Below are 21,780 nucleotides of genomic sequence, written 5' to 3'. Positions count from 1 at the left end.
AAACAGGAAAGTATGTAATAAAGAATATTTTGAAAAGCTACATTTTTGATTCTAGTTATCTTGGTGTATTTGAGGGGAAAAGACAGATTAGATATCTATGCGTAGCAAAAGTTAAAGCGTAGGAGTCTCTCCCTGCTGATGCTGCTGGTGCTGGTGTTTGGTTATGTCTTGTGAAACCCCTTGCATAACTGCTGACATTAGTGGGTCTCGTTTTGGCACCACAAATTTGCAAAACCACCTTTTTTTCTTTAATAATGTGTGGAACTGATTCAAGAAGAGGATATAAGCTATAAGAAAGGGACATACAGTACGAGAGGAATGCTTGCTTTTCTTGTGGCCTGCTGTTGGTCAGAGGCGCTTTAATTTTTTGTTGTCTACATTGACAGATTGTTTCTTGTTACAAAACCCACTGGAGGTGCCGCTGTACAATGCACATTATTAAGTCAGGCCATCTTGTTACAATTTCCCTCTTTTCATTAACATGTGCTTGTATTAGGTGATTATAAGGGAGAAATAACTCTGAAAATACCTACAAACACATACAGTCTCACCAACGGTATCAGGCTTATCAGGTTATGTGGATATGCCCCTGATCCCCTCTCATCCATCGCTCTGGTAGAAAAGACATTCAGCTCTTTGTTGTTGGCTTTAAGGGACGTAACAAGAGCCTGCTGAGGTGACGGCTCTGAAACACAAAGGACCTCTGTGTGTGTGTGTATGTGTGAGTGTGTGTGAGTGTGTTTTTGTGAACTTGAATGAGGCAGACTAAGAAAATGTCTCTCTGTCCTGATTCCAGATGTTCTTCTCTTCTTCTTTTTTTGACTGCTCCCTTTAGGGGTCATCGCAGTGGTTCATCTGCTGCAGTCTCACCTCATCATGTATGTGACACCAACCCTCTGCTTGTCCTTCACGGCATTCATGCATCCTCTCTTTGGTCTTCTGTGGTCTTTTCCTCATTTCTGGCAGCTTCATCTTCAACATCCTTCGTCCATTATATCCACTATGCCTCCTGTGCACATGTCTAAACTGTCTCCACATTGCCTCTCTAATGTTTGCTCATTAGTAAGATTTCCTGATGTTCCACCCCGAGGAAACAGGTTTTTCTTAAAACCCAGAAGAATAGGCATGTTTAGCTGTGCCCACTGTGGCCACCACACTGGTGTGACTGTTACCAACAAGTGGTTAAACCCCATTTTAATCACTGCAAGTATCACAAGTTCCCAGTATATTTCCACTCATTTTCCCTGTAAGTAGCACAACTGCAACCATGACTGGCTCCTACCGACATAGAGCAGGGCTTGTTCCCAAAGCAGCTCACATGTACATCTATAAGTGGGTCAGCCTTCACTTGTTAGCAGTTCAATGGAAATGTGACTTTCTGAAGTGTTTGTCAATTTGGCTGATTTGAAACAGCATGAATCTCCAGCTGTTAGAGAACAATATGTTATTTCCCTGCAGAAAGTAACCAACCAAAAACCTTAAAAAGGCAGAAAGCAAAACAAATATCTGTTTAAATCACGAGATATGATTTAAGCACATGCTCTGGGGATTTTCTCTACTTTGTGAACTGAAGTGATTGACAAACCAGGTGGGACTGCAGTGGAAATTTATGAAATACCAGTATTCCTTCAAATATTTGCTTTGCTGATAATGTTCCCTCAGCTTGTGTAAATGATGGGTCATTTCCTTTCCTCCCATATTGTCCAGGTTGTGCACTTGTTGCGTCCTGAGAAAATGGCTAAAAACAAGTACGCTGACATCTAGTGAGCACATAAAGCATTACCTTCTTTTCATTTACATAGCAGAAAGTTGTTTTTCTTCAGATCAGGACTCTGAAATTTGCAGGATACACAAAAAAGACCTTGTGTTGAGTTCTACTGATTTATTAGCACACACGAATACACTGAACAGTACAAAATAATGCATTTTCAGAGGTGCTGAGTTGTGTATTTAGAATGCTTCAGGTAAACCTTAACGATCCATGACACCACAGCTCAGTTTTACTACTTATAAATTAAAAAATAAAAATAATAATAACACAGAAGCACTCTGGTGGCATGCAAATAATCTCCTCTGGCCTTTTGTAACATCAAAAGGACCTAGCTAAATAAATAAAGGATATGATGATGGGCTTAAACATACACAGTTCTAATTACAAACTCAGATAATCAGCAGTATTTGAGACATTTTATGCCATTAGTCCACAAACACTAACAAGAAAGCTAAACGAGTAAAGCTTCAGCAATAATAAAGCATAACAACAACATATTATTTAAAATCACCCTACGGAGATTTGAATCTTTGCCATGCAGTTAACAGACATAAAAAAGCACACTTCTTGAACTGCTATATCTATATCTGTATTTCAGAAGCCTCTCACCTTTACGTATAAGCTTATCTAAAAAAAGACAGAAGATCTTTGAGGGATTGCAGCATAACTGCACCTCCTCTGTGACCTGTTCACGCTAAACTGCTTTAGCCAGGTGATTATGACACAGTCATCTTCACAATTACAGTTTAACTGATCAGTTTTATTCCCTGTAGGCAATACATTCATATGCTGTCAAAGTGTTTTTTCCATTGAAATTTACTGTGCACAGAAGATACCCGCCCCCACTCCCAGAAAAGGAGTCTACCTATGTTAAGAGACCGTAGTGGTCATTCATCTACATTCACTTTGATTTACAGTGGGGTGCAAATGGGAGAGATCCGGGTGGATTCACATGGCTGTCCAGGTGGTACCCAGGGTGGCTGTCCTGGTTCCTATGCCTGACACCAACACAGCAGTGCTGTGTGTCAATCCAGCCAGACGTCCCCCAGTCCAGCTCACATCACAGGCTGGTAGCACACCACGTCATTGGCTACTAATCTCATTCAGCATGCAATATGTACACGATTATATACAAAATATGTACACACAACAAAAAAGTGCAAAACAGCATTGCTCGCATCTCAAAGGCTTCACATTTCTTATGTTTCTGTTAAAGCATTTTTCTTTGTGCTCTTCTGAGCAGCCGACTGTGAGCAGGCAGATTTTCTTCACTTCTCTGGCATTTTGATAGAGCGGAAAAAGATATCAGAAACCCACGCTGTCAACTCTCGACAAGAATTGAGAGTGAAAGCAGACTTCAGTTACCCTGATTTAAATATGCTTCTAATTTGATCTCTCTGTTACACAAGAAATCCAAGAAGCACAAACAGGCCAAGACATCACAACGCTGGCTTTCCTCCTCCAGAAAGAAGAGGGAGCTGGGATCTCTGTGTTACATCACAGAGTTTGCCAAAATCTCACAGATAAAGAAAGGAATGATTAAAAGATTGAGGATTTTGGAAGAGATTTCTTTAGGCTTGGCTAAGCTGTATTTAGTGTCTCTGAAGACCGCTGATGCATTTCAAAGGCCAGCTCTGACTGAATACTCCCACAGTAAGGCACCAAACATGGGCTGGGACTGTGGCTCGAGTGCAGCATCAACAACGTTCAGCAGAAACATCAAAAGCTGCCTCTGTGTTACTGCATATAGGTTGAAAAAAAAAAATGCACGGTACTTGAAGTAAGAGGGATTTTTTAAAATATGTTTTTCTGCTTTTTAACTGCACTATCTGAGCCTTAAGGCAACAATCTTGTCAACTCAAATACCACAACATTATAACAAATTAAATATTGAACTTTAACCACATGAAGGGAATAATTAGTAGGGATGCACATAAGAAAAAATACAGAACAGAAACATACAATGTGGTAACATCACTTCAATCGACAGTTTGAGTTTTTGGGAAATAGCCTTATTTATTATTTATCCCATCATTTTCACTTGTTTCTGCTTATTGTGAATTTTGAGCCAGGAAACAAAATTCATCAACATCCCTAAACCTCACAAAACTGGAAAGTGTATAAATCACTGTGAGGTTTAGAGGTGTTAGACCGTTTCTTAACTACAAAAACAAACTTGCTGGAGTCCACATTTAATAAGCGTATTTCCCAAAAGAAAAAAGAAAAGTCTGTGTGTTCTCCATCCATTTCATCTAAAGAGGTGATTTGAGGGCTTGTAGTGCAGCGTGAGCTGGCGTGAGCTGTAGACGGACATGCCGATACCCACGAGACCCAGCAGGAAAGCCATGCGCGGCGTAGCAGGGCCCTCCCGGCTCTGCACCACAGTCTGGGCTGCCTGGGTCTGAAAGAGAGAGCAGGGGTCACCACCACCACTCAGCAGCTGCGACAACCTCCACCACCGGGCACCACCATCATCGCCAGGGATGATCCTCCTGGTGATCCTCCTGGCTCTGGCTGCGGTTGAATCAGTGAACAGGTGGCCCTGGTCGCACACCTGCTTCAGCCCAGCAATCGTCTTACCATAAGGGAACAGCCGTGCTAGAATCTCCACTTTTGTGAATATTAAGTATTTGTTCAAGTATTTGTATATACTACATATATATATATATATTTAAATATAATGTTTTTCCTCTACACCCCCCCCCCCCCCCCCCCCCCCCCCCAATTTTTTTGCACATGTCGAGGAGCGTGTCAGGCTACATTTCACTGTGTGTTATACTTGTATAACTATGCATGTGACAAATAAAGAACCTTGAACCTTGAACCTTGAAGCACCCCATACAGCTGATGCCGGTGTTTCAGTCCTCTGTGGGGGGTTTTGGAGGGGTCTCAAAATTTAGTGCCAATCCAACACATGCCCTAAAGTCAGACACAGATTCAGTTACTTTCTGAGCTCAACACTGGTGTGCCAGGCACTATCCAGTGAAAACTAGGAGTCTCCAAATGTATTTATTTTATTTTATAAATGGAGAGATTGAGCGTTATATTATGAACAGTTTTTTATTTAAATCTATTTTTAGATGTCTGAAAAATTGACTTACACAGAGCTAAAAACATGAATATTCTCCATATTTAGGAGATAAAGTTATAAATAGTTAGCAAAGGAGTACAGCCTTTTGTTATATTGCTCATAAAAATGAAGTTCTGTTTACACAAATCACAATCCTGTTTTACCGGAGTACGAGTTAAGCTCCTGAACATAAGCTGGGATGAACTGAGCCACAGTAATAATCATTTTTAAAACAGACACAAACCATACTGGAGGTTTCTAAAACCAATACAGTCCCATATACCCTCCAGGGTCGCATGCCATGCTTCTAGAGATCTAATTAGAGGGCATTAACCTGACCCCAGGAAGCGAAGGAATCTCTGACTCAAATCCATTTAAGACAGGCTGCTCTAATCCTCTATCCTCAATCCGACCATGACACACACTAAACCTGGCATTTTGAGCACAGCGATGACTTAGTGGAATCATTTTCAAAAAGGATTTGTGGTGGTGGCCAGTGTAATGCAATAACAGAAACCTAATTTTTACCTATGTTATGGAAAATTCTTTGCTCAAATGGCTGCAAAAAGAAATATTACTGAGGTGAAATTTGTCATGGTTTCGTTTAAAATCTACAGCCTTTTGTTTTTCTTTTACTGAAGCACAGTTAAATTTGTAGGGCCTCGGCTCCAGAGCTCAACAGTTGTTTGTTGTTGGAGACGCTGCCTCCACTGTTTGTGCCACTGCAGATGTCCCCTAATGTCTACCCAAAGAAGAAAATTACCTCAAAGCATCTTACGTACCTGGAGGTATCTAATATATCCAGGGGTCAGCCGAGGGATGCGGAAAAACATTGTTGTTGTTGTTGTTCTCGCTGATGCTTCACAGGTGAGACCACAAAACCCCTCTGCGAGTTTCCCTCAGGACGTTCAGCCAGGCAACTGTTTCACTGGTTATCCCTCTGCTTCTTAGTGTTATGTGTCTCTTCCCCAGCCTGAGTGTGGAGGCAACAGCAACTCTCCCCCGTGTCCAAAAACACACACGCAAACACACCTCACCCACTCACTCAGACACACACCTGCACAGTGATGATCTCCCCTGAAGGAGTCCAGCCTCTGTAGGTAGTATATAAACCCTTGACCTGATTGCGTAAGCTGGTCACATGGTTTTGGACGGTGCTTGTGTCTTCATGCGGTTGTGCATTTGTGTCACTGATGGATTAGCAGAGCTATTGGAGGTGCAGTGAATTATTATCATACTTGTGAGCGGTGTTCCAAGTCCAGTGGCCACCGAAACGTTCAATCAACCGACGACAAAGCAGCATGGGATGGCTGCAGTCTAGATCTGCTACCCATTGAAAGCATTTTGTTTATCAATGGAAATCTGCTCTGTCAAGGATGCGGAAACATTTTGCACACAGAAACATCAGTTTCTGAATGAGAACATATTATTCAAAATATTTCTAAATAACAATATATTATATTTTTAAAAACATGTCTGTTTCCACCCTTTGGTAGAATACAGTACTTAACAAATTTATATACGACCAGCCATAAAAATAAGACAGCAAATCATTTTTAAGTCTCTCTAAAAGCCTCCTTAAACTATGTTTAAATTTTGTCAAAAAACAAACTGAATTCATGTTTTTATTCCCCAAAATTTGAGCTGGGACACTGGACACTTTCACAACTAAAACTAAAGTTTCTGTTTAGGTAAGTAACTATAAATAGGCATGTAAAGAATAATAATGTGCGCTACTGTTTTATTTTTCTTCACCCTTCCAAACTAACCATACTTGTTCAGTCTTTTTCTAACTGAACTTTAACATTTAACATGCAAACTGAGGCCTGTAGAGTTTGAGATGTAGCTCTTGGGGTTTTTGCAGGTTCTCTGAGCATTGCATGGTCTAACCTTGGGGTGAATTTGGTGGGACACGTGCCTGAATGGTCCAGACCAGCAAACATCTGCTTTTATAGAGGTGTTGACACTTGCTGATGATCAATTAATTAAGTGCATTTAATTAGCAATGCCTGGCTGCTACTTTCCAGCTGATGGGGTGAGGCAGAATCAATAGATTTGTGTTCTAGCAATAAACATGCCTTACTATGGAAAAAGCCATCTTCACTGCTCAGTAGGAGTCAGGCCTGCTATGTAATAATGGTGACAGTGTTATTGTCCTGCAGTTCAAAAATTGGAAAATAAAAACTGTAAGGAAGCAGGACTCTGGTTATGTGTTTGATGTCACGAAAGTGAGGTTTTGACACTTGCTTCCAAGAAGGATTTCACAGACTCGGTGGTAGCATGTGACTGACAAGCTGCATCACAGAATGAAGAATGTGGAAACTTAATAACTCTCCACTATCCACAGTGCTTTGCTCGGTGCTCGGATTTTAAAAGTACACCAAAGGGAATATAAATTTAGCCTGTGGAAGAAAAATTATTTTCACTCCGTGTGCAGACTGTCTGGAGCCACAAAGGTTATGTTCACTTGTTCCTGAGTGCCTTTCTTTCTCACAGGAAAGTATACAAGATACTAATATTTGTCTTGAAGGGAGAACAGCTCAGGATGTCTTGAGTCACATGCCAGGAAGAGATTAGCTCAATCTTATAGACATGCAAGTGTGATTAAAGGAACCTCTAATCACTTAATCACTCAAAAACAGTGCATTTTAAGTTTTCTGTAAATTTGCCTTCGCTATTATTAGGCACGGATAAATACAGATTCCTTGAATGCGACTTCAAGCTGCCTAAAGCCAGGATGTTGACCTTAGTATAAGCAGACACAAGCGAGTCATGTGATTCTGCAGCAGACTGAACCACTGTAAGAGAAATCCATATAAAGTCTATCAATAATCTGTTATTCAGGAAAATTGTGAGGCTAGTTTTAGGTGGGTACCTGAGAACCCGAGAAGTACATAAAGATTATTGGACATTATGGGCTTAGGAGTGGGTTGAACTGGGGAAACAAGTCCCTAGCAAGCGTGAGAGTGACTCCTGAGAAACAGTGATATATGGCCAATAAATGAGATCAGACGAGGAAGCCTCAAAATGTGTGTGTGTGTTTTGTTTTTTTTTAATTTAACAAACACAAATACAATATGCAAAAAACAGGCCTTTTTCAGTTACAAAAGAAGCATATGTAAGTTCATTAAGAAAATAATTCAGGGCATTTTTTGTCCATCATATAGCACTAAGATCTAAAAAATTTTATTTTTGCTAACATACTCAGATTATTTGTCAGAAAGTCTTTAAAATATGTTTAATTGTTAAGAGAAATAAAATTTTAAACAAAAAACAAACAGGAGAGGGCAGCAACACTCCAGTCTAGTCTGTCTGCCTCAGAAGAAGAAGAAGAAGAAGAAGAAGAAGAAGAAGACGACGACGTCTTTACGCATCATTATTGCGCGTCCTCAGGTAAAGAAGGACCCACGAAGGCTCCAAAAACAACGCGGGCTAATGTAAACTTCGAAACCGTATAGTCACTACAAATTCTCCATATAAATAAACTGTAACTGGGAAAGCCCGAAGCATATACGGATGTTACGTTCTGTCGATGCTGTGTTACAACAGAGGAGTGAAGTTTTCCCTCCGAGCTGGTAAAAACGAGCCGGCTAACGGAGCTAGCTACCGACCAAAGCTGCTGTGGCTGCGCAGTTTCGTTTCAGCTGAACTCACCGAAAACACCCAGTAGACCTGCCAAGTCTGTTCTCGTTAGCTGACCAAATATACTTTTTAAATCGACATGGGTCAGTCTGCAAGACACCTGCAGCGAAAGCAGTAGATAACGGGTCATATTTGAAGTTTTTTTTCTCTCTCACCTTTGAAGATTTAACGTTTTATGTCCAGTCCTGGTAACGCAGGCTAACAGGTACTCCTCGGGTTTCCTGTAACGTTAACTCTGTTCTGTTTATGCTAATTTTCAATGTAACTAAATAATTTGACCTGCTTATTATATTCTTAATTGATGTTTAGCCGTGCCTTATAGCAGCTATCATAACAGGAAATACACAACACTAACTTTGCGCGTTTCTTTCTTTTTGTTGTCTTCATATTGAGCATTCATATTTTATAAAACATTTAAGGGTTACAGCAAAAGTTTGTTTCTATCCTCAGCTTTTTTAAAAATTGTTTTGACAGCCTAAAGCGACATCTTAACCATAATACAAAAATTGTCGAGGATGAATATTTTTTAATTAAAGTGATAATGAAATCATCAACTTATTCTATATCAAAGTGATAAACTTGGATATAGATATAGATTCTTAATTTTTTAGTGAAATCACTGAGAATCACTAAGCCACTAGTCTTGAGCCGTCTCTCATTTCTTTATATTTTGCTAGAAAAATGGGATAAAACATCTGCGAACATAAATGGAAATACAGTTTAAAAGGCACAGCGATAGTTTGTAAAATTCAAGAAAATGAATAATTAATATGATCACCTTTACTCTCAACATTGCCTTGAACTCTCCATGGCAAGCTTTCTTGTAGTTTCTTTAAATAGCCTTCAGGAATAGTTCTCCAGGGCTTTTTTGAAGGACATCCAAGGCTCTTCTTTGGTTGTTGGCTGCCTTTTGTTCTGTTTTTTATCAAGATGATCCCACACTGCTTGAGCAATGTTGAGGTCTGGGCCTTTGGGAGTCCAATCCATGACTGATAGTGCTTTAGTGTGCGCTTTTACTGAATTAGCATTGCGTTTGGGATCATTGTCATGCTAAAAAATAAATGAAGCTGTTGCCAGTCAGATGTGTTTGAGATGGTATTGCGTGGTGGATCAGACTCTGGCAGGACATTAATTTTGATTAGATCTCCAACACCACTTGTTGAAATGCAGCCCAGAACATGAAAAGCCTCCATCATGTCTTACAGATGGCTGTAGACACTCACTGTTGTACCTCTCTCCTGACCGCACTTCATACTGTCAACAGTTTGAAACAAAAGTTTTCATCTTTAAGTATGGCTTCTTGACAGCCAACCTTCCACTGAGACCATTTCTGATGAGACTTAAGTGAACAGTAGATAAGATAAGATAACCTTTATTAGTCCCACATGTGGGAAATTTGTCAACTGAAGGACTTTATGCATCTCTCAGGGCATGTCATGTGCTGTAGATAGTTTTTTAGGTCTGCTATTTCTTTTTCTTTTTTTTTGTCCTCCTTGTGTCCAGTTTCCACAATTAAAAATAAAGGAAAGAAAGTCTGGCTGTTCGTAAGCAAAATATGAAGAAATGGATGTGTCTTAAAACTTTTTGCAAAGTCCTGTATAAATATTAATTTTGTCCTGTAAGAGCTTGTTTGACCAAATGTTTGTTTTTTAATCCATTCATCAGTCACTAAATTAAATCATTAGTAAAGAGTTCATAAAATATGAGTCCATCTCATACATGTTTGCATCATGTGCCTTTGCATTTTAGTTGATATGAACTTGTGCTTTAGTCATCGTAGTTGTAGCAGTTGCTTTATTCCCATCACATATCTTTGTTTTCTGTGTTATAATCTGTATGTTGTTATTCTTATTTTTTTACTGTTATCTTCTTGGCTCTTTTTCAGCCGTAATGAAGAGACGAGCCGATGTGTCTTTTGCATCACTTCATGGGACAAAGAGGCATCGTGATGACAGCAGTTCAGATGACGAGTCAAGACTATCCCGTCAAGGTAGATAATTAAAACAAACAAAGACAACAAAAGAAAATAGTCTTATATATAGGTACAAACCCGATCTTTTCTTACTATAGTTAAAACTGAAACACCTACTAGAGATTTTTGGTTATACATGGGCCAACAGCACACTAGTATCTCAGTTTCTATTGTTAACTAAATCATTAAACCAGGCGAAGATCATTCCTGCCTTCAACTGCCCAACCAGTTTTATTTTATATGTGCTCTGAAATTCTAAACTAAGGATGCCTCTCAAAAAGCCCCTGCCACAGCAGCAGCAGCATACAGATGATTATGTGGAGGAAGGTGCCACTGCAGACTCTGGGGAAGCTGACTTTCAGTTTGAAGTTAGCTCCAGTATGTCTGCTGAGCCTAATCTGGCCTCTTTGGCCAAGGCGAATAAGACATTCATACAAATTCAAATGGAGAGAGATAAAAGACAGGAAAAGAAGGCCGCCAAGCAGGAGGAGAAACTGGGCGTACTGTCACGTCAGGTCATGCAGCTTCAAATGGACCTTGAAGACGTCAGAGCCGGTCAGCCAACACGAGTTCCAGCCGGAGAACCTACGTTACAAAGGTTAGAAGAGTCGGACAACATTGAACATTACCTTTCCACCTTTGAAAGACTGGCAGAGGTCTATAACTGGCCACGGCAACAGTGGGCTGTCCGACTAATTCCACTGCTGACAGGGAAGGCGTTAACTGCTATTCTGGCCATGGACCCAGCATACACCAAAGACTATTACCTGCTGAAGACTGTTATCCTGAAAACGTATGAGATTAACAGAAATGCTTACCGCCAGAGCTTCCGATCTTACAAGACACCTGCTAAAGAATCCCCCCAAGAATTATATGCACGTCTGAAGCATTTGTTTTGCAAGTGGGTGGCTTATGACACCTGCACAAAAGAAGACATTATGGAGAAGATGGTCCTTGAGCAGTATCTTAAAGTGCTGTTCCCAAAGGTGAAGGCTTGGGTCAAAACACACAACCCAAAGACTGCTCAGGAGGCTGCTGACCTGGTTGATGCCTACTTGATTGGTCACAAGGGACCAAGGGTTAACTGCTATGCTGGCCTTCTCAGACCAACACGGGGTAAGTTTGGGGTAGGTGGTGGTTCAGCAAACTGTAGTAGACTATATTAAACCCTTCTGCTTAGTAAAAAACAAACACACAAAAAAGTGTGCTCTGTTTAAAATCCTGTAATATTTACTTCCCAAGATACACTCTCTGTCACTTTTAGTAAACATACTGATAAACGGGACATTGTATCCCAAATACGTTCCTAAAGAACTGTGGGATGTAGAAGACAGTACCTGTGTGTACATAGATGTAGTTTGAATTTGCCCACTGTATAACTCTGCAAGAACATGAAGTACATACTTTACCATGACTTTCGAAAGTAGCAGCAATTCCTGAGTTGCCATATCCTGTTCTTATTCTGTTAAATCTAATACAAGAGAGTAGCACCACATTGTGTGGGAACATCACCAGGGCTAGAAGAACGTAATCAGAGGCTCCAGAAATGTTAGAAAAACCAGCGTTAGTTCAGCTAGACCCTTTATGCTCAAATTTGGCCACAGGTGGTTTTGCTCGGATCGTATTCAGTCTCAGTTCACTTCTGGAGAAGCTACACCAGTAACACACGCAAGCTAACAACGTGGATCTCAAGGGCAGCATATGAAGAAAGGCTGGAGAGGTGCAGAGGGCAGTTTGGAGGAAATGCTGGTTCTGTCCTCAGTAAAGGAGTTACCTTTTCTCAAGTGGAAAAAGTTGATCCCATCATGTCTAAAGTCAAGTGATACTTGGACCTGTGGGTTGGTATACAAAGTTCATTCCTAGATTCTCTACACTCTATAACTTGACAAAGAAGAACCAGGCCAGTAGGGTTCAGTGGATTGTGTGGAGTGGAGTGTGAAGAGCCCTTTCAGACCCCTACTGAAGAGTTACAGCAGATATTCATTGCTCAGGCTGATGCCTGTGACCTGGGCTTTGGAGAAGCCCTGCTGCAGGTTGAACCAGGAAGCATGCATGCCAAGTATTTGAGGATGCAGAATGAACGCCTTGGCATAGAGTGGGAATTGGACTTAAGTGTGACTTGTTGGGAAAAAAGTTCATCCTCTAGAATGGCAACCAAGCACTATAATCACTGAAGAACATGAGAGATACCCCCTCCAAGATAACAAGGTGCTTCCTGGCTGTGCAACCCCTTTGACAATCTCTACAAGAGTGTAAAACAGAACTGCATAGCTGACTGCCTCTCCAGGATCCCGCAGGTGTTGTCTTCAGCAGGAGGAGGGGGAAATTGCAAGTCTAGAAAATTTACATTTTCAACACACTAGCAACTCAATTATATTATTCTGTTTCAACAAGCCAGCAAAATCTCATAAAAATATCAACTACATGGGAAAAATGAGTGCATGATTTGTTCCTGTAAGAGGAGCTAATCATAAGTGTGCTTCCACCCCATTGAGCCTGTTCTCATTTACAAGTATATTAATGAAGATATGGTCAGCCATTGCAAAGAAGAATTTTGACCTAGTGAGAGTCCTTTCCAGGTGCAGTGGTATACCAGGAATGGACATGAGGCTGTAGCTTTTAAATGTATTTTATAGATGCGTAAGATGGTCTAAGATTGTTACATTTGATGGATAATTCGTGTGTGTGTGTGTGCGTGTGTGTGTGTGTGTAGACTCTAGTCAAAATGACTCCCTTAGTGACCAGGAGGATCAAAGACCCGGGTTCTCGATGCCCTCCATATCATCATCATCATCATCCTTTGATACCCAGGACAATGACGCCCCCTCGCAGGCCTCCGCCAAGTTCGCTATGTACAACAGTGTGTCACAGAAGCTCATGGTAATGTATCAAAACCCTCTCTAAGCTGAGGTGTTTGACAGCTTCTATGTATTTTAAATTTTTTGGGGGGGGGGGGTTTCAACTTTTCAGAATATTTCCAAACAACAAAGAATTTGACCTTTGAGTTTTATTAACTTACTTGATTTTTTGCTATTTCTTACACTTTCAGGCCAAAATGGGCTTCAGAGAGGGCGAGGGTTTGGGTAAGTTTAATCAAGGACGCAAGGAGATCGTGGAGGCTTCTACTCAGCGAGGGAGAAGAGGTCTGGGTCTCACGCTGCAGGGTTTCCAGGGAGAACTTAATGTTGACTGGCGCGATGAACCCGAGGTAGGCAGTAGTCCTTTTTGGCATTTGTGTTTTTTAATCTTTAGGTTTGAAATAATATATGTGAATGATCAATTAACTGTCACCTGATCTCTGTTTTGTCTCTTTTCCTGTTTGTCTGCACAGCCCAGTGCTGTTGAGAAGGTTGATTGGTTCCCAGAATGCACCACAGAGATCCCAGACGCTGATGAGCTTAGAGACTGGATGATCCAGGGACCGGTAAAACCAGAAACTCAGATTCTCACTTACAGATATGCATGCATTGCTTTTGCAGTCTATTTATATAATTCCTGATTTTCACTCTGGACAGAGAAAACTTAAAATTGAGGATGAGACTGAGTTTTGCACAGAAGATCTTTTGCACACTCTTCTACGATGCAAAGTGAGTTACATCAAGTATTTGCTTCTGTTAAATTTATTCCCACAAGGTATTTAAATTGTGGCAAGTGTACACCGGGAAAAAAATGATGGAAGGGTCATAGATAACACAAGTTTACATATTTCTCAGCTGTGTAATCACTGCGCCTCTGTGATGTTTAGTCAATTTTTGATGACCTGGAGGGCGAGGAGATGAGGAGAGCGCGGACACGCTCCAACCCTTATGAGACTATTAGAGGCGGTATCTTTCTCAACAGGTCAGTCTTTCGGTAGTAAAACACAGGCAGGATGAGTAGCCAGTGTCAATAATATATAAGTAGTTTCCTTTTTTAATAGTAGTTTGCTGCTATGAGTATTAATTTAGGTTGCTTCTTACATTTTTTAAAATTTTGCACAGCATTCTATGGCCTGACAGTCGTTTAAAGACAATGATGAGCTGTATTATGTGCGTTGTGTATTTAGAGCAGCTATGAAAATGGCCAACTTGGACTACTGTTTCGACCATATGTTCACCAACCCAAAGGATTCCCAAGGGGTGAGTGGGTCAGCTGATTAATACTGAACTTTTTTAGTTGTATCACAGCACAAAGTTCCATATAAACAGATGGTGACATAAATCTTCTGTCTCATTATGCAGAGACCTCTGACGAAGGACCGCGAGGGCGAGCTTCTTTACTTTGGTGATGTGTGCGCAGGACCTGGAGGCTTTTCAGAATATGTGCTGTGGAGAAGACGCTGGCATGCCAAGGGCTTTGGCATGACGCTGAAAGGACCCTGCGACTTCAAGCTGGAAGATTTTTATGCAGCACCGAGCGAGCTGTTCGAGCCTTATTACGGTACGTTTACAAAACCCGCACGTCACACCCAGGGGACAAGAGACACGGCTTTGTGTTTCCAGTGATGAATGATTCAGTGAAATCGTCACCTCTCTGCATCCCAGGTGAGGGAGGCGTGGAGGGTGACGGTGACATCACTCGGCCTGAAAATGTGACTGCCTTCCGAAACTTTGTCATGGAGAGCACGGAGAGGAGAGGGCTTCATTTCCTCATGGCAGATGGGGTAAGACTAATATTTGTAGGATATGAGGATAAAATAAAGGTGGACAAACTTCACAAAGGTTATTATGGCTTAATGTTTGGATCAGTTTCAGTATGGTCTCTGTTTTTTCCCAGGGCTTCTCCGTGGAAGGCCAAGAGAACCTCCAGGAGATCCTGAGCAAACAGCTGCTGCTTTGTCAATTCCTCACTGCAATTTCCACACTCAGGACGGGTATGCATGTCTCTTTAAAAGCTTGTAAATTGACACACTCACTAGTGTTCTTAAACTTTCTCTTTAACCACCTGTCACAGTACAGTGCACATGTGCAGTATGTTTATAACCCACATTATAGCTGTGTCCCAAAACATAGGCTGCATCCTCCCGAGACCGCATTTGTAGACCAGTTACGTCACAGCGACGCGAAGAAGGCTGTCTTCGCGTCCGGCCAACAAATGCGTCCTCCTTTTCCCCAGATTTGAAGGATGGGTCGGGTGTATCCTTCGTGGCCCACCATATCCCAGAATTCATAGCACAGCCCAGCCAATTCCAGTTTCCAACAATGGCTGCCGCTACTAAATTTTAATCTTAATCTTATTCATCTTTATGGGTCACAAAATATACTTTTAAGATATTTTCAGGCGAGAAAGTAGCTGTGTAAACTTCAAATATCTGCTTGGTTTATCAAGACATCACATATTTGCAAAAGTGCTGGAACGTTTTCGGAGACGTCTGTTACCCAAACCGCTCGATAGCAAGCCGGGGGGTTCAATGGTCACTCGAGTTTGCGAGAACAGCAGACTCCCGGCTTCATTGTTTTCAGGCCCCCGCGGTCTTTCGCTACTCAGGCTAAACATGATATATAAGTCGCTCGGATAACTTAAAAATGTTATTGTTGGGCTTTTTTCAGTGTTTTATTTGTTCCTGAGTAAATCGGTTTATCTGAGATCAAAGTTATTAGATTAGATTAGATTAAATAACTTTATTAATCCCTCAGGTGGGTTCCTCTGAATAAACGTCAGACAAAAAACTGATTAAACAGAAGTGTGAGATGGTCGAGAATTTACGCCAGCTGTTATATTTTAGATAGCAAGGAGCAGACGGCCGAGTTTATTAAACTCCACCGAAACAGCAGTGACGCAAATCTGAAGGCTAGACTGTCCCATTTCACAGCCTCGCACTTCTGGCCTTCTCGGTCTTCGAAGGACCCGGCTCATGTAGACCGCGAAGGACAGGTCCTCAGGAGGATGCAGCCCATGACTTTGGACACAGCTTAAGTCTCACTTTCTCTCCCCTAGGTGGGCATTTTGTCTGTAAGACTTTTGACCTCTTCACTCCCTTCAGCGTGGGTTTGGTGTACCTGCTCTACCTCTGCTTCGAGAGGATCTCACTCTTCAAACCTGTCACCAGCAGGCCTGCAAACTCTGAGAGGTGAGCCCACGTTATAATGTGTCTTTGTACATGTGAGAATACGATGAGAGTGTGTTTGTAAAATAGCTACATTTTCTGCCACCTACACGCTACACTTCAGAAGCTTTTGTGGCATCCCATTCACCAAGATGGGCTCATAGGGATAGCTCGCCAGGGTAAATTGTGCTGCAAGTCTAAACTGCTGCAGATTAAATCTCTCAGCTCACTGCAGGGAAAGTAGAATGATCTATAGATCCGATGTAGGATTTATGAGGGGGTTTATGTAAGTGAGGTTACAGATCTCTTCTCACATTGTCATCCACAGGTACATTGTGTGCCGTGGCCTGAAACCCGGCTCAGACGCAGTCAGGGAATACATGTTCAGAGTCAACCTGAAGCTGAACCAGCTGAGGAACACGGACAGAGACGTTACAGAGGTGGTTCCGCTGAATATCATCAAGGATGACACTGACTTCTACCAGTTTATGGTCAACTCCAATGAGAGGTAGAAACACTCAGAATCCACAAAGCCTTCAATCACTGCTCATGAAACACAGTGACTGACAAAGATGGTGTTTAATTGTCTCTTCAGCCTTTGTGCAGTCCAGATCAAGGCCTTGGCTAAGATCCACGCTTTTGTTGTAGACTCGTGAGTAAACACTGTTGAACATTTATCTTTGCTGCACTATAACCACGTGTTTGACATGGTGTTTTTGTCTGGAAACTGACTGGGTTACACTGTCTCTAGGAATCTCTCAGAGACAAGGCAAGCTGACATCAGGAAGGAGTGTTTGAAGCTCTGGGGAGTGAGTACAGAAGCCGATATACATACCAAACTGAAAGAGAATTTTGAAAGAATGACTTAAAAAAGACAAGTTTTTATGTGCACTTTATGTTTATTTATGTCAATTTTTAGGTCCCAGACAAGGCCAGAGTCGCTCCTACTTCGTCAGACCCAAAGTCAAAATTCTATGAGCTGATTAAGGTCAGTTAATAAATTTGGGTTTAAATCAAATCCTACTGGGTACTGTACAGCGCTGATAAATGAGCTCTGCCATACAGACCGTAGAAACGAATGAATAATTAAAAGACAAATGATTTTTTTCATGTGAAACAGTGTTATAAATAGGCTCATTAAACTTCTGAATGTGTCTCACTTTCTGCTCTTTTTCTGCTTCATATCAGAGCTCAGACGTGGAGTCGTTCCAGTGTAAGCCGACTCCTCTCAACTCCACCACACTCGAAAAGTTGCGCCATGTCCTGGACTACAGGTGCATTGTGGGAGGTGGAGAGCAGATCTTTCTTCTAGCACTGGGGGTGAGTTGGATGAAAAAATGTGGTTTGTGTGACACGGAAAACAAAGCATAACAAGAAGCACTCCAAGACCTCAAACCTCCACCAAGGCAGTGTCATAAATTCTGTTGTGTTTGCTCTTTGTTTTGATTGAACACTGTAACTACCCCAGAGACTTTACCGTCTGCGCGACTTTGATCAAACCTGGTTTTCGATGACTTTTGCAGAAGTCTCAGATTTACACCTGGGATGGGAAAATGCCTGTGCGCTGGAAGAAAATGGAGAATTTCAAGCTGGAGCTGCCAAGAGATACACTTCTAAGTGTAGAGATTGTCCAAGAACTAAAGGGCGAGGTGAGAGAATGGACTAAAACTCTGTGACAGACTCAGGTTTTCTTATCACTTATTATTCTGATCCTCTTGGACTCAAATTTTCTGTTTAAACATTTTTTAAGGTATCGACCTTTTACAGCTAGCCTCAATCAGAATGCGTGACTTGCATTGCGGTTTATGTGCAGCTGAGTAGGATGCTTTCTGAGCTGTGTTACGCTCTCCCTTTGGTCCTCAGGGCAAAGCTCAGCGCAGAATCAGCGCAGTTCATGTAATGGATGTGCTAATACTGAACGGCACTGATGTAAGAGATCAGCACTTCAATCAGCGGTGAGACATTTTTATCCACTAGCTTAAAAATGGGTCTTTGTATGAGGAAAAAAGTAGAAAATCATTAAAAAGACTAGTAATGTATTCCCTGTATATTCAGTTTTATATTGTAATAGTTTCAGATAATCTTCGTTGTGTCTGCTAAATGATGTTTGTTATGTTTCCAGGATCCAGATGGCTGACAAGTTTGTGAAGGCGGTGGCTAAACCCAGCAGACCAGACATGAACCCCATCAGGTACTCCCATCTGCCTTCTTTTAATTTTATTTTCTTACTAACTAAATATTAGTTTATGCAATCTCACATGGTTTATAATACTTAAAAATACTGCTTCCAAGTACTGCTGTGGTAGTTGTGATCGAACGCTGAGCAGAAATCTTACTTGCAGTTTGGTAAATTACAAAGATTACAAAGCATCTTTTTTCCCCCCAGAGTGAAGGAGGTTTACAGGCTGGAAGAAATGGAGAAAATCTTTGTCAGGTATGGGAAGAGAACCCTTTGAGTAGCTGCCGTGTATATTTACTACTGCAGCTTCTTAGATTTGTCCTGTTTTTCAAGATCAAGGCTCCTTTTATGGCGCTTGTCAGAAAAACTTGTCATTTCCTTCCCCACCCAGACTAGAGATGAAAGTGACAAAGAGCTCAGGAGGTGTCCCACGTCTGTCCTACACAGGCAGAGATGACAGACACTTCCTTCCCACGGGCCTCTACATCATCAAGACTGTCAATGGTCTGTATGTTGTGATTTGTTTTAACTGCGAGCACAAACAATGCTGCGAGCAAAATGTCTTTATTTATTTATTAGTAAGTAAATAAATGCGGGATTTCTTTTCTCCTCCACCATTCAGAGCCGTGGACGATGGCGTGCAGCAAAAACTCCAAGATGAAGTTCTTTTATAATAAAACAACCAAGGAGTCGACCTATGCAATGCCACCGAACTCTGCTGCTCCTTTCCAGTATGTAGCGTCCTCTTAATTTCTCTCTTTATTCCAGAGATTCACATTTGAAAAAGTTCATATGCTTTTTAAAATAAAAATAATAAGTGAATGTAAATATTTTAAGATCTCATAAGTAGGGCTGTTCGATATAACGATATATATATCAGATAACGATAAAAAAACGTCTATCGTTTCATTTTACGCTATCGTTTGTTTTGTGGTGTCGCAAAATAAACTGTTTATGGCAATATTTTTTTTATTGTTTTGATGGTCACTGTAGAATTTCTTAAAGTTCTCTCTTTCTCTTATATTTAGTAACCACATTTAGTAATAACCACACTACGGATGGACAAGCGACTGTTTTTATGCGTTGTCATTAGCAACAATGATCATGTGGCTCCGCCGTCCGCTTGTTTACTTTCCACATAAATCTTTCACAGTAAAGCTGAAATTCCTGTTGAGATTTTTCAAAATAAACTGAATCACGTGACAGATGAGCAGCCAAAAAGAGCCGTCAGGTGCTAAAAAATAAACCTTAGAACAGGCTTTTCCCCGAAGCACGCCGTGTAATAAATACTCACGAAGAAAATTGCGGCCGTTTCAACTTATGTAACACTCGACTCCAGGTACATGGCGCCCAGCTGAAAACACTTCACGCAAGTCGAGTTGCCCAAGATTCACAGAATTAGCTGAAAATGTAAACTTTTTGTGATATATATCGTTGTCGGGACGATAAATGTCTTCTATCGGGAAATTAGATTTTGGTCATATCGCACAGCCCTACTCATTAGCTCATGTTTTATTCACAATAGAACACAGGAAACGTGTTAAACAGCATTTAAGCTGTTTCACTATTTCATGGAAAAATATTGACAAATTCTTTTCCTTGCAGCGTGTGCCACTCCGAGCGGCTCTTCTGGGCCTGGGTGGATGGGGTTATAGTTCATGATTCTCAAACCAGAGTGGACCCTGAGAAACTGTCCAAAGATGACGTGCTGTACTTCATACACCAGCATTACCAGCCCTGAAAGACTCCCAGTCACAGGGCTTTGTCAGCTGCAGACTGTACACAGAGTGCGCTGGATTGTGAAGCCTTGGCAAAGAGTACAATCCAGTTCACTAATCGTCATTTCATTTAACAATCAAAGGACGGTTATTAAAATGACTTTACAGCTGATTGTTTTTATGAATCCGTTGCTTACTGTCTTGTTAAATATCAATAAACTGCTTTATGACCCTTTGGAAGGTACCTCCATGTTATCTTGTTATCAGGTTGGAGTTGTTTGCTGCTGTTTTTAGCAGTGGCATGTCCTCGTAAAACTGACGTTTGACAGACCGGTCTATTTTTCAGTCTTTTCCACTTCCTTTGACTCGACCTTTGATTTTGAATTGTAATGAGTAGCATTGCCTTATAGGACAACATGGAGACAAAGGTGTTTGCTGTGCCCTATAGATTCAGTTTCTCCAGTTCCTCCTCAATGCCACTCTTGTTTTTGTGCACACTGCATTAGCAGTGATAGATAGGGTCACAAGGTCAAACTGTGAATCCACATCTGTAATTATTCTTTCTTCTCACCATGACTGGTCTTCTAAAGAAAACACACGGGTCTGTTTGTCTCATCTTTACACTAACAGTGTCGCGGTGCTTTCCTTTGCAAAACTGTGTAGCATGTAAATCACCCTTTAAGTCGTTCTCACAGTCATTTCAACGTGCATTCAGAGATGGAGCAGCTCTCTCCTTTCCACGCTTCTCTGTCATCTAGACTGTGGGAGTGAAGTTTGGAAGGTGTCCCCTTTAGTTTTGAGGTTGTTTGTACCCCACCTGCTCTTTAAAATTGTGCCTCCATATCTTCTAGTTGTGTGTCTGGTTTTTGTTTTGTTTTTTTTAATGCTGCAAATGAGTTATTTTTCTGGTGTAAATTTAGCTTTCAATCTCTTTGATGTAAATATTAATAAGTAAATAAATGGGAGATGCTGTTCCCACAATATATGTTCAACTGCCTGGTGATATTGGGTGGAGACAGTAGTTGGAGTAAAGGCTGGATTAAGCTGTTAGAAGGCAACGGGTGTGCTCATATACCAACCAAATTACACAAGTGCACACAACATTTTGTAGCTTAGTTGTTTTGCTCACAGCTTTAGAAATGTGGTCAGACTGTGGGAATTTGTTATTGTAGATTCAGTAAAACCCAATTTGAGCCCAGTATAAGAGAAATAAAGCTTTGGGAATACTAATCTGTTCACTCTGGAAGCATGAACCATTATGAATCTATTTCACCTGCTGTGTAAGTACAGGCATTAACAAGTGCAGGTCAACCCTCAAGGAAAAGCAGTGGTTTTGCAGGTGGTTGCCACAGAACTTGCCTTCTCCTGTTTTTCAGCAGAGTCTCAAGAGCTGCACGGTGCTG

General features: G+C 41.2%; 1 protein-coding gene across 2 annotated transcripts; it reads left to right on the top strand.

Annotated features, from left to right (window-relative positions):
* Window positions 1-8,212: 8,212 nt before the first annotated feature.
* On the top strand, window positions 8,213-21,362 carry cmtr1 (cap methyltransferase 1). Of its 2 annotated transcripts, none has more exons than XM_080883658.1 (24): window positions 8,213-8,234; window positions 10,369-10,473; window positions 13,169-13,335; window positions 13,505-13,663; window positions 13,787-13,879; window positions 13,971-14,042; window positions 14,201-14,295; window positions 14,501-14,573; window positions 14,676-14,874; window positions 14,979-15,097; window positions 15,211-15,307; window positions 16,372-16,504; window positions 16,809-16,988; window positions 17,076-17,132; window positions 17,232-17,289; window positions 17,400-17,468; window positions 17,669-17,800; window positions 18,004-18,129; window positions 18,344-18,435; window positions 18,603-18,671; window positions 18,867-18,914; window positions 19,051-19,163; window positions 19,282-19,390; window positions 20,265-21,362. In XM_080883658.1, the coding sequence occupies exons 2-24, from the start codon at window positions 10,374-10,376 to the stop codon at window positions 20,398-20,400; spliced, it is 2,496 nt and encodes an 831-aa protein (XP_080739784.1). In that variant the 5' UTR covers window positions 8,213-8,234; window positions 10,369-10,373; the 3' UTR covers window positions 20,401-21,362. The 2 variants fall into 2 exon arrangements, with proteins under 2 accessions (XP_080739784.1, XP_080739783.1); XM_080883657.1 differs by having other exon boundaries at window positions 8,214-8,688.
* Window positions 21,363-21,780: the final 418 nt, after the last annotated feature.

The sequence above is a fragment of the Rhamphochromis sp. 'chilingali' genome (genome assembly GCF_963969265.1).
Source record: "Rhamphochromis sp. 'chilingali' genome assembly, chromosome: 5".
Taxonomy (NCBI): domain Eukaryota; kingdom Metazoa; phylum Chordata; class Actinopteri; order Cichliformes; family Cichlidae; genus Rhamphochromis; species Rhamphochromis sp. 'chilingali'.
The sequence above is the reverse complement of the archived record's forward strand: the minus strand, read 5'-3'. Positions and strand labels throughout refer to the sequence as shown.

What these genes read in the sequence shown, in the direction of transcription:
- cmtr1 (XM_080883658.1), top strand. Translation starts at nt 10,374, where the DNA reads ATGAAGAGACGAGCCGATGTGTCTTTTGCATCACTTCATGGGACAAAG. An exon ending in GTCAAGACTATCCCGTCAAG is followed by an intron (nt 10,474 to 13,168) that starts GTAGATAATTAA and finishes GTGTGTGTGTAG; the next exon opens with ACTCTAGTCAAAATGACTCC. An exon ending in ATGGTCAACTCCAATGAGAG is followed by an intron (nt 16,989 to 17,075) that starts GTAGAAACACTC and finishes TTGTCTCTTCAG; the next exon opens with CCTTTGTGCAGTCCAGATCA.